Raw genomic sequence first — 13,165 nt, 5'->3', positions numbered from 1 at the left:
TTTTGTAAATTCTGCCAACAATGTTGCAAATGACACTAGCCTATGGCATCTTAGATTAGGACATCCTTCAGATATTAGATTGAACAGTTTGAAACTCAAATATCCATTCATTGTCCATAATCCCACATACATTTGTGATGCTTGTCATCGTGCTAAACAAAGAAATTGCCTTTCTCTAACAGAATATCTAAAACCATGCATATTTTTTTATCTTATTCACGTTGATATATAGGGTCCTTGTAATATCATTTCTATGCGTGGCTTGAAATATTTTCTTACCATTGTGGATGATTTTTCTCGTTTTACTTGGCTTGTACCTATGACTTACAAATCTGGTGTTAGAAAAATCATCACTGATTTTATAACAAACATAGAAAATCAATTTTCTACCACTATTAAAACCATCTGCACTGATAATGGCATTGAATTTGCTATGCATAATTTCTTCTCTCTTAAAGGTATTAACCATCAAACCACATGTAATGAAACTCCTCAACAAAATGACACAGTTGAACGTAAACACCAACACTTGTTAAATGTCACTCGTTCCCTCTTGTTTCAAGCAAATTTGCCTACCCTTTTTTGGTGTTTTACTGCTGAACATGCTACTTTACTAATCAGTTGCATGCCTACACCTTTACTTGATGATGCTACTCCATATGAAAAATTATATGGAAAATTGTATGACATTTCTACTCTGCGTGTTTTTGGTTGTTTATGCTATATCAGCACTTTAACTGCTCCCAGAAAAAAATTTGATGCTAGAGCTGTTCCTGGAATTTTTCTTGGTTTTCAACAGCACACAAAAGGTTATCAGTTCCTTAATTTACAAAATCATAAGATTGATATATCTCGTCATGTGTTATTTCATGAAGATTGTTTTCCATATACTTCTTATTCACCCAGTAATTCTGATTTTAACTCTATTTCCTTGCTTCTTCCTCACAATTATAGTCACAATTATAATGATATCAATTTTTCTAGTAATACAGTTTTTATGCCTAGTAATATTGTTGTTGATAGTGATATTGCCACCAGTACTAATGACACCACCAACATCCCTAACATTGTTGAACCTCCCTCCACTAACATCTCCCGTGATAATGTCCCTAATATATCTGAGCACGGTGACACCATAAGACATTCCACTCAGTCCAAACGGCCTCCTACTATCTTACAGATTTCCACACTAATAACATTATTAGATACCATATTACTAATTTTCTTTCTTATGACAGACTCTCCTCTGATTTCAGGCACACCATCCTCTCCATATCATCTATCACTGAACCTCGCACCTACAAGGAAGCATCTAAATACCTCAGTGGACTAAAGCTATGCAGGATGAACTCGACGCCTTAGCAAGCAATAACACATGGACCATCACTGACCTCTCCCCCAGTAAAACTGCTATTGGATGCCGCTGGATATACAATCAAACACAAGTTTGATGGATACTTGCCACATCATTGCCATCTTAATCTATGTTGATGACATTGATATTGCGGGCAACAACGCCACTAAGATACAAAATATCACAAATTCTCTTTACAGTCTTTTCCACATCAAAAACCTTGGCGATCTCACTTACTTTCTTGGATTGGAAGTGGCTCGGAACAACTCTGGTATCCACCTCAGCCAACGCAAGTACACCCTTGATCTTCTCACAGAAGCTGGAATGCTCAATTGTGCCCCCATGCCCTCTCCCATGGCACATTCTTCTCATCTTACTAGTCAAGGTGACCTCCTCAATGATGAAGATGCCTCCTCCTACCGAAGGCTCATTGATCGCCTTATATATCTCACCAATACCAGACCCGACATCACATTCTCAGTTAATAATCTCAGTCAATTTGCCTCCTCTCCTACAACCCTTCATCAGCAAGCTGCTCACCGCATCCTTAGATATCTTAAGGGAAGTCCTGGCAATGGCATTCTCCTCCACAGCAACAATATCAATCAACTCAAAGCCTACAGTGATTCTGACTAGGCCACTTGCCCCGAATCCAGAAAATCTATTACTGGTTACTTCATTTACTTCGACAATTCTATCATCTCTTGGAAATCCAAAAAGCAGCATACCGTTTCCAGAAGCTCTGCAGCAGCTGAATGTTAGGCTCTTGCCACTGTTACGTGTGAACTACAATGGTTAACCTACATTCTTCATGACCTTCGCATCCTCACCATCCAACCTGCTCTTGTCTACTACGACAATCGCTCCGCTATCCAGATTGCTTCTAATCATGTCTTCCATGAACGCACCAAACACGTAGAAATAGACTGCCACATTGTCAGGGATAAACTCAACGATGGCCTTCTCAAACTGCTCCTCATTTCCACCAACAAGGAGTTGATCTCTTCACCAAACCCCTTGCTCCTGCTGTTTTTAAATACCTTCATTCCAAGCTGAGAATGACTAACATATACTCCCAGCTTGAGGGGGATGATAACATTAATTAATGGGTCGCAACTCCTTGCAGCCCAACCCACTTTCTTTTCCCTTTTTATTGTATTTCTTTCATCTCATTGTATTAGACTTTAGCTTTTCAATAATATTCCTTTTTCTTCTTCTCTTTGGATGCTTCTTCTCTTACGCATAAAGCTTTTTCTCTCTTCTTGCTTCTTGGTGCCTAGGGTTCGTTCTTCGGTTCATTTTTCCAGGTACGTCTTCTTGATATATGCTTTTAATTTATATTCACTATGCATTTCTTATAATTGAAACTTAGATCCTATTCAAGACAAAAATTATCTTTCTAAAAATGGTCAAACTGATAAAGAGACCCTTCAATTCTATATTCAATGGAAAAACTCCAATTTAACAATGATCAGCGTCACCACCATACTCATATATGATTGCATAACTTTTTTTCATTTTTTTTCTCACCTTTGTATAAACAAGTGGTATTACACTCACTAATTCGTCCTGTTTATTGCTCAGATAATAATTTATGAAATGAATCACTAATCCTAGATTCGTAGATATTTTATAAAAAGAAAAAATCAGTACCATTAAGATATAAAAAATGTCTCGTTATAGTTTTTAATGGTTCAGTAAAAACAAATATGCTATTTCTTAAGTACAGTAAGTATTGTTTGTTCCAACATACTCTAGATGGACATTTGCTTCTAAATATCTTTTCATAATTTCATCATCATTGATCTTTCAAGAAAGCACCAATGTAACTAATTGTAGACCAACTACGTACCAAAAATAATAACCATAATAACTTCTAGCTTTTCTAAGAAAACATTTAATAAAAGAATCCTTTACATGTGTGCACCCGAGCCAACAATAAGTGAAAAACAGAATGACCATAATAACACAACAACCAGAGTTAGCTCTTGGTGCACTAAATTACTACTAAAACCAGGAAAAACTCCAATAACTAAGATTTGAATAATGCTTATAATACCTGCATGAGTTGGTCTTTAGTTAGAGCGAATAAGCTAACAAAGATTGGAAACCATCCTATAAACTCTGGGCTGAACCATATGTAATAATATCAGCACTTTCCACCTGAAATAACTGATGCCACTTTTTTAGATGCATTTCGAAGGTTGTTGGCTACAATAATATTATTCTCTAACTTCTGTATTTTTCTCTATGATGTAGAAGTATGGAAAGTTCACAACAGAAAAGATTTATCTCCCTACACAAAAGGGATGATTCTCGACACCCTACCTCCACGACAGCCTCCCTACACCATGGTAGCCAAAGAATGTGCAGGAATCGTCGTCCACTAAGAGTCTTCAACCACAATCCCCCAACCGAAGCACCAATAGCCTCTACTCACGACACAACATTAATGGCCCACGCCCTTCACCTCACAAAGATGACCGAATGATGCAAATGCACCTTCGCCGACGAAAAACACGAGAGCAGCTTTGCTGGGCAAGAACCACCACCAACTTTGGGAGGGAAAAAAGTGCAATTAGGTTTTTACAGCACGACAAAGTGATTTCACGATGCAAAAATCCCAAATTTTTATCTCAATTCATCGAGCCTTTTACCGATTGCCTAAGGCCCTTTGGTATTTAAATTCACCAAAGCATTATCGACGACCCTAAGGCCTTCGGTAAAAGTCCACGGGTAATTCGCGCTTTTACTGTACTGTAAGTTGTCAAACACTTTATTTATAAAGTTCTATTTAAATTATAAGTTAAGAGATAAAATGTTTTCTAATTGTCTCGGTAAATGTACGCTAGTGTTTTTGAAATATAGTTCAATAAAGATAGCATTTAATGACAATATTTTATAAATGATTGTGTAACTCTAATTAGAATCAAGTATCATCCATTCTTAGTTGTGCAATATTCTTCAACACTCTTGGTATCTTTAGACAATCTCGATATCTTCCTAATATGTTATCTAGTTGAGTTTCATCCACTCCTGGTTTCCACTAGACAAATCTTGTATCAACCTGATACACTGTCTAGCTATCGTTTAACTCAACCAAGTTAACCGTTAAGTGTTTGAATTTAGAATTTGCAATCAACCAGATTGCTTACAAGTCCTTAGACGATTACTCTCATAGAGAGGATGTGTTTTACAATACAATTCAATCTAATAGATTCTTTAGAGTATTTTCTCTTCTTACAAGCGTAAGCTTATGATTCTATAAAACTTGAGACTATTTTCTTTCTTTTGTATTTACTTTTCTTTCCAGATAATTTCTTTTGCATTCATGTGCCTATTCTCTTAATCTTCTCTTCAAAGATCTTCAATTTGTAGGCTTCATGAGAAAATATCTGTTAGCTAGTGCTTGTTCTTGATCTTTAGATTTTCTTAGCCTTCTCATAGGTAGCAATCGTAGGTTAAAGTCAACTTTTCAAAGAAGACATGCTTTTTCAGTATTTTATCAAAAGTAGGTTGTACGAACTCTTCAGTACAACTTTTGATAGTGAGAACATTCCCTGAATGTCTTCTTTGTCTCTAACATCCACTTCTGACTTGTACATTATAGAGTAGATGGATACCTGACATAGGCAACTGTAAAAAGTAGAGTAGATATGCATGCAGACAAATATGTCTTGTTTCTTATCACATTTTTTGTTTTGAAATGTTGTGCATTTAATGCTCTTTAATGCGTGTTCAGAAAAACTATAAGTTTTTCAAATTTTCTATTGTTCAAACAAGATTTGAGCATTTAAGCATTTATGTAAAGATACCAAGCCATTCTTAAATGTTTCATCATTGGATGTAAATATCGTTTGGTACAAGGTATCGTTTGCCCTATAGTTTAACATTATCTAGCAAAACATAACAAGAATTTGTTTAGCAAGACTCTCTTATGACCTTTTGGACATGTTTAACAAACATTAGCACCACTTCTGGTACTCAGCAACCCTGTCAAGATTTCTTTTGAGTATACACACCACTCTTGGTACTTAGCAACCCGCTGAGATTTTCTTGAATATTCGCACCACAACTGGTACTTAGCAATCCGTTGAGATTTTTTTGAGTATTATCACCACTCCTGGTACTCAACAACCTTAACAGAGATCTCCTTTGCGTATTCGAACTACTACAAGTATTTAACAACCTTGCCAAGAATTAACACCTTAAGTCTTGGTTTTTTAGACTTAGGGGTTGGAAATGCACTATTTATATCACCAAATGACTACTGCCAAAATCTTGGTGCAAGAAATTTATCAATTTGGTTGGTTTTCAGGCAAGCCAATTTTGGTAATGAGACTTAGCTAAGTTGGTACTTAGTGCCTTTGGGAAATTTTGAAAGTCTTAGTTTTTTAGACTTAAGGGCTAGAATGCACTCTTTATATCACCAAATGACTATTATAAAAATTTTGGTACAAGAAATTTGTCAATTTGGTTGGTTTTCAAGCTAGCCAAGTTTGGTGGTGAGACTTGGCTAAGTTGATGCTTGGTGCCAAGATTTGAGAAATTTTCAAAGTCTTGGTTTTTTAGACTTAGGGACTGGAATGCACTCTTTATATTACCAAACGATTTTTGTAAAAATCTTGGTGCAAGAAATTTTCCAATTTGGTTGGTTTTCAAGCAAGTCAAGTTTGGTGGTGAGACTTGACTAAGTTGGTGCTTGGTTCCAAGATTTGGAAATTTTTTAAAGTTTTGGGTTTTAAGACTTAAGGGCTAGAATGCACTCTTTATATCACCAAATGACTACTGCAAAAATCTTAGTGCATTAAATTTTTCAATTTGGTTGGTTTTCAAGAAAGCCAAGTTTGATGGTGAGACTTGGGTAAGGTGGTGTTTGGTGACAAGATTTGGAAAATTTTAAAAGTCTTGGTTTTTTAGACTTAAGGGCTGGAACAAAATGACTACTGCCAAAATCTTGGTGCAAGAAATTTGTCAATTTGGTTGGTTTTCAAATAAGTCAAGTTTGGTGGTGAGATTGTGCTAAGTTATACTTGGTGGCAAGATTTGGAAAATTTTCAAAGTCTTGATTTTGAGACTTAGGAGCTGGAATGCACTCTTTATATCCCCAAATGATTACTGCCAAAATGTTGGTGTAAGAAATTTTTCAATTTGGTTGGTTTTCAAACAAGTAAAGTTTGATGGTGAGACTTGACTAATTGGTGTTTGGTGCCAAGATTTGAGAAATTTTCAAAGTCTTGGTTTTTGAGACATAGGAACTGGAATGCACTTTTTATATCACTAAATGATTACTATAGATGTAAGAAATTTGTCAATTTAGTTGATTTTTAAACAATCCAAATTTGATAGTGAGAGTTATCTAAATTGATGCATGGGGGCAAGATTTGACAAATTTTCAAAAGTGTTATTGTGAGGAAAAAAGACAAATCAAGATGTGAAGAAGCTAAAAATATCTTTTGAATTTTTTGAACATCAATTCATGTTTTTTCTTTTCTTCAGATTTTCAAACTGTTATCTATATTTTGTCCATAGAAAATTTAATATTTTTTTAAGTTTTTGAAATCGATATATATATTTTATCCATAGAAATATTAGTATATGAAAATTAATCTTTTAAATTAAATTATGTAATTTTAAATCATTTCACGGTCACTAATTTTTAATCTTGAATTTAATTAAATTTAAATAAGAAAGACTTCACCCTATTTTGAAGTTTACATTACAATTAAAAATTTATAGATGTCTATAGATTTTGTTATATTTATAAGTTAAATTATAAATTTGTAATTAATTGATAGAAGTAATGAATTTGTATTTAAAGTGAGAAATAAGCGATAAATTTTAGTTAATATTTCCTTCAATATATTTAAAAAAGACAATATCTATAACAACGATAAAAGAAATAAATACCATTGTTTTTTTTCTTGCGCAAAAAGCAATAAATTCATATTATTATATTAATTAATTATAATTATTATATTTATAAGTTAACATTAATTAGTTAACGATATCAATGAGACCGTCAATTTGGACTGCCTCCATACTTTGAAAACAGACTTTGAAAAATTACACTATCAGAACCACGGTTGCAGCAAATGGGAAAGTTTATCTCATGATATAGTTCATATTTTCATTCATAAAATGTCCAAAATTAATATATAATTTTCATCGATATGAATGTCTAAGACAACATTACCAGGAAAAATGAACCATCACGAGGTTGACGTTAATACCCGCGTATGAACACATTATTTCTTTGTTCTTACACTTTAGTGTTCATGAATTAACATAATTTAAAACAATTAAAGCTAAAAATTTGATTGAGATAATTAGTAAATATAAATAGAATTTATCTCAAAAAGTTTGACAAAAAATATACAAATACCTAATTTGATCACATATAAACTAAAACATACAATACATAAACTTCCAAAAATTATACTTAGTTTGGTTGAAAATATCGAATTTAGATGATCTGCTAAGTTATTTCCTACTGTTTTTCTATCGTGTCTTCAAAATTTACTGAAGAACATTGATTTTGATGTTTTAAAATTATTAAAAAGATTTATAAATATCATGTATTTTAAAAACACAACCAAGAACAATATAAAAAATCAATAAAAAATGTGGATTAAAAAAGAAAGATACATTTTCTGAAAAACTTATTTTCCACAAATCCTTTTCTAAAAATTTTGCTCCAAAGATTATGTTATAAAAATTATATTATGAAAATTCTAACAATCCTAGTTTTAAATATTTGTAGAAGAAATTATTTGGAAGTCACTTTTAGTTATGAGTGCAGTTAGAAATTATGAGATGCGAGAAGAAAAAGCCAAACTATATGGTTCTTGGAGCTGATTCTTTGTAGTTATATGAGAGATGGAACAGGTCGGGTCGGACACGAATAGTACATATCCGCAATCCGATCTGCTGGATAAAATCCTATCAGTTATTCGACTTATTATTCGTCGAGTACTCGTTTAAAAAATATATGTTTGTATTTTAAAACCCGCACGTACTTGCGGATACCTGCAAAAAAAGAATATATATTTTATGCATTTTAAAATAAAATTACAATATATATATATATATATATATATATATATATAATATAAATTAAGTTAAATATAAATTAAAATTTAATTTTAATTAAATTTAACCTAATAAAATATTATTTATTTTATTTTTAATGAAATTTAATTAAAAATATATATAAATTATTATTTTTTTATTATTTTTACAGTAAATGGGTATCCGCGGGTCGGATGGTATACTACCCGTACCCGACCCGTTTAGAAGCGAGTATTAAAATATTCGCTATCCGTTACCCGCGGATAGTAAATATCCGCCGCAGATACCCGTACTCGCGGATTTTTTTGTCATCCCTAAACTATACCTTAGTATTTCATGTGTTCTACGTGATCCTTTTGAGGGTAAGCTAAGTGACAACACAATTAAGTTCATGTTCATTAAGTTTCATCATGTTCGAGATAAAGGATTTTGTATCGCGATCATTTAAAAAATTGCAAACTTAGGGATCTTAATCAGCATTCATTATTAATTAATTAATTGAGAAGAGAACTTAGGGATTTCATTGTTGCATTTTTTTTTTTCTAAAAAGAAATTTAGTACATAACGGGGATATCAAGTGGGATTAGTCACTTACGGAAATAAGAACTATACTTTGGATACACAGTGAGGGGGCTATCATAGCCTGTATAGCCCTATTCAATAAGAACTAAGTAATAATAATACATGTAAACCTTATAATTCTCGTGGTCTCTCAGGTTTAGCTATTGCTGAGGTGAGGACTGAGAACAATGCTCTACCTTTGTTAAGATAGAGAATTATATTGTAACATCTTCTTTATCAACTCAAACCAGAGAAGAATGGAATGCCTGTGGTGTTCAACCAGTCATTGCCTTGAATAAACTGAGTAACTGTGAATTGGGTTGCCTCAGTTGAGCTGTTTATGACCCTATAACCTGGCCATGAAACTCTGGCACTTGTGTTTGAACCTGGACCCTTATTCATGTACTCTCCATAATACAGTGTATCCAATGCAAATGTCTCATTCCATTCTAACCACCCTGCTGGATCAATCAGATCCTCCATGTAAGATTTTAGATAAACAGTTCTTGAGTACGTTTTCCATGGACGACCTAGGTAGCTCTTGAAGGAAGATTTCACAGGGATTAAATCTGAAGCAGCTGCAATCTTGCAGTTCAAGATGGATATGCCAGTGTTTTGGTTAGGGTCCTCTCTGCCTTGCGCAGTGAACAAGTTCTTCTGATTTTCGTTTGGTTTCCGTGCGTATAAGTTGCAGTTTTGGAACACCACTGCTGCATTGCCAAAAATGAAGTCTACAGTACCATAAACGTCACATTCTCGATAGAATTGGCGTAGGGAATGCACATAAAGTGTGTCTTGGTAGCCAACAAAACTGCAACGGAAAAAAGCCGAGAAGTCAGCACCACTTCTTAGGGCTACTGCTTGGTGTTTCTCTGGCCCTGCTGAATTCTCAAAAGTTATACCCTTTGCTATGAATCCTTCTCCCACAACAGCTGCAAAATACCATAAGTGTCAAAGGTGTAAGGATTAGATTCTGGCTCATCATTCATGATTCAACATTAAAGAGCCACCAGAAAAAGTTAAAGCCTTTTTTTATTTGTTAAAAGCAAAAAGAGAAAAGCAAAAGCGAAGCATAGAAGAAATAACAAGGAAACCCAAATAATAGAATGCACTTTTAGTTGGGCGTGGGTAGACATGTGGACCCCATAGATTGACCCAAGAATGTTGCTAACTCTACTTTTCGTCAAAATATAAATTAAAAGAAGGAAAAGTCTTTTTAACCATTTTTTTTTTTTACTTTGTGATTAGTCTGTTTAAAATACTTTTTTTAGAATAAATTTAAACAGATTAATAAAATGGTGACACGTGTTCTATTATCAAAAAGTTGTTAAAATATCATTGTCCTTAAAATAATTATATGTTTTATATTGTTATCTTACAAATCAATCTAATTGAAAAGGATAATGATATTTAGACAACATTTTTTTGACAACATTTGAATATTGATTACGTGTCAATCTGTGATTGGTCAAAAATTATTCCACAATAATGTTTATGATTATTATTATTGATTGTGGAGTAATTTTTGACGAATCACAGATTGACATGTAATCAATGTTCAAATGTTGTCAAAAAAATGTTGTCTAAATATCATTATCCAATTGAAAAATGGTATAACTGATATCCAAATAGGATAATGATATTTAGACAACATTATTTTGACAACATTTGAACATTGATTACGTGTCAATATGTGATTGGTCAAAAATTACTCCACAATAATGTTTATAATTATTATTATTATTATTATTGATTGTGGAATAATTTTTGACCAATTACATATTGACACATAATCAATGTTCAAATGTTATCAAAAAAATGTTGTCTAAATATCATTATCCATCCAAATAATACCCATAGAAAAAGAAAATATAAATTTTACTAGTGTTATGATGTGATACAGAGAGAGTCCAACTGATATCACCCGATATATTGCAATATGATTGAAAGTTAGACAGGAACACAGAAAAACACAAACTTGGGTCTTGTAATGTTATTCCCAGAAAAGGAATAATTGATGGCAAAGAAAAACTAGCATTTTAGAATATAGCTAGCCAGCATTGTATTAATTAATTATAAAAGGATCAGTATCATCATCTGCTCATAATTAAATCAAAGAAGGCTATAGCACAAATACACATGGACCAATCACCTATCATTTTTCAGCGTTATGTTCATTCACGGGAAAGCGGATTCTTCTAATATACTTTAAGCGGGCAAAGCCTTTTATCTTTTCAAATTTCCCTACTTCTACTTCAGACATTCAAAGCCAAGTTGGCGTACAACAACAACAACAAAAAAAAGGCATTTTGATAGTGCCATGACAAGAATCTAAATTTGAAACTGTCGTAACATTAATAAGGATTTGTTATATAGCCGACACTAGTCTGTGATATCTGAATTTTTAAGGACCGCAGAGCGCATCAAAATGCATCAGCCTCTGCTTCCTTCCTATACAAAGCTACTTTTCAATTCAATGCACGCGGTAACTGCACCACCCTGACTTGACAAACCCAACCACTCGGTGTCTGTTCAAACCATTTAAAATCATTTTCCTATATCATGTAATTTAACTGCAAACTCATCAACCCAACTTAAGGTGGAATTTCAAACCAATATTAACAGAAGGAAGCAAGAAGAAGACGTACCAACTGTAGCTGATTGAAAAGTTGTCCATCCATCCACAACGTTCCTACTACCTTTCACTACTGTCTTCCCAATGCCGTCTCCGACAAACATCAGATTCGTCTGCTTCCTGATCACTTCCACATTCTCGAAATACGCCCCCGCCTTTATGTGTATCACAAACCTGTCATCACACAAATTTTACAACACATATATAACATGTTTAACAACTGTGTTGTGTTCAATCTTATGTGAGAATAAACATAATACAATGATGCATAAAGTCAACATTTAAAGTCACATTGTTACTTGCAAAGTTATACAATGATTTTTTATATTTCTCATAATTTTTATGTTTCAATTTTGTAATTCATGATAACATCAATTTCACGTAAAGAAAAAACCTTTATGTTACGTACCTGGTTGTGCTGGAGTTGGGAGCCACAGCAAGTGCTTCCCCTATGGTGGTGAAATTGCCAGTGCCATCTTTGGCAACGACGAGATCGAACTTGGTTTCATTCACAGACGCTTGGAGAAGCTTTCTGTCATTGGGGGATACCCACGAGGGGAAACCTTTTTTCATCTTTCCATATTCGGGGAACAGCTCAGATTTCGAAGTTGTTTTCTTCACTTCAGGAACTTTCTTCAGCATGGCCAAGGAGTTGCTCATGTGATGTGATATCTCAAGCAACTTCTTCTCAATTCTGTCTCTCACGCGGCCCTTGCTGTAAGCAAAGCCGTCGAGGCACGTGTATAAGTTGGTCATTGCTCCGCTGAGCAGAGTCTGCAAGTCATGGCGGCGCTTGGACCCAATGGGGCTCGTGGAGAGATCATCGATGGTTGTTTTGAGCTCCAGGTTGGTGTCTTGGAACAGTTTGAGACAGTCGTCGAGGGCTCTCTGATCAAGTGGGTTGAGGTTTCTGATCTTCTTTTTGAGGCTGCTGCAGTTGTAGAAGGATGATTTTACCTCGTACATGGTATGGTTGACCACAGAAGAAATGACTTGTGGGACAGATTTGGAAGTAAGATCTGGGAATGTGGCAAGGGTTGAGACACATAGTTCGGGGTAGAGTGTTCCTTGGCACGTGGATTGAGCTACTTGTATGTGGTTTTGGAAATGGAGGTGTTTCTGTGTGGCTCTTGTTGGGGTGTTAGTGAAATGAGTTGCTAAGAAGAGTAATGCAGAAATGACAGTGAAAATGGATGCAAGTATGAAGTTGTTCATGGTGACTTAGTTTTTGTGTGATTTTTGTGCATGCTGTGGATAAATAGAGTGGTTGGCTTCTAAAATGGAGTGGGGTGTTTCACGTTGACAGTGTGAAACTGGACCTTTTTTAATGTGACATGGACCTCATGCTCACTGACTCTGTTAAACTCATAGTATGCAACGTGTTATTATGCGTGAGAACCTTTATCATCTTAGCTCCTACATCAACCACTTCAAACTTTAATTATAAAACACAGCTTTATTTTGTAGGAAAGTGTTCTTTTCACAGCGTCAAGTTTATGGAAAAATATACCAAATTAGCTTGGAACGTGCACTTGATGAGTAAA

The 13,165-nt window shown here is 34.2% G+C and overlaps 2 protein-coding genes across 2 annotated transcripts; one reads left to right on the top strand and one right to left on the bottom strand.

Moving 5' to 3' along the window:
- Positions 1-1,417: 1,417 nt before the first annotated feature.
- LOC106770455 (uncharacterized mitochondrial protein AtMg00810-like) lies at positions 1,418-1,990 on the top strand. The gene has a single exon (XM_014656266.1). It carries the CDS (start codon positions 1,418-1,420, stop codon positions 1,988-1,990), a length of 573 nt encoding a protein of 190 aa, XP_014511752.1.
- A 6,949-nt stretch (positions 1,991-8,939) lies between these two features.
- Positions 8,940-12,944, bottom strand: LOC106770776 (pectinesterase-like). The gene is made up of 3 exons (XM_014656575.2): positions 12,031-12,944; positions 11,635-11,795; positions 8,940-9,918 (listed from the first exon to the last, which is right to left on the bottom strand). The coding sequence occupies exons 1-3, from the start codon at positions 12,834-12,836 to the stop codon at positions 9,224-9,226; spliced, it is 1,662 nt and encodes a 553-aa protein (XP_014512061.1). The 5' UTR covers positions 12,837-12,944; the 3' UTR covers positions 8,940-9,223.
- Between the last annotated feature and the right edge of the window lie 221 nt (positions 12,945-13,165).

Source organism: Vigna radiata, chromosome 8 (genome assembly GCF_000741045.1).
Source record: "Vigna radiata var. radiata cultivar VC1973A chromosome 8, Vradiata_ver6, whole genome shotgun sequence".
NCBI lineage: Eukaryota > Viridiplantae > Streptophyta > Magnoliopsida > Fabales > Fabaceae > Vigna > Vigna radiata.
This window is presented reverse-complemented; position numbering and strand designations above follow the sequence as displayed.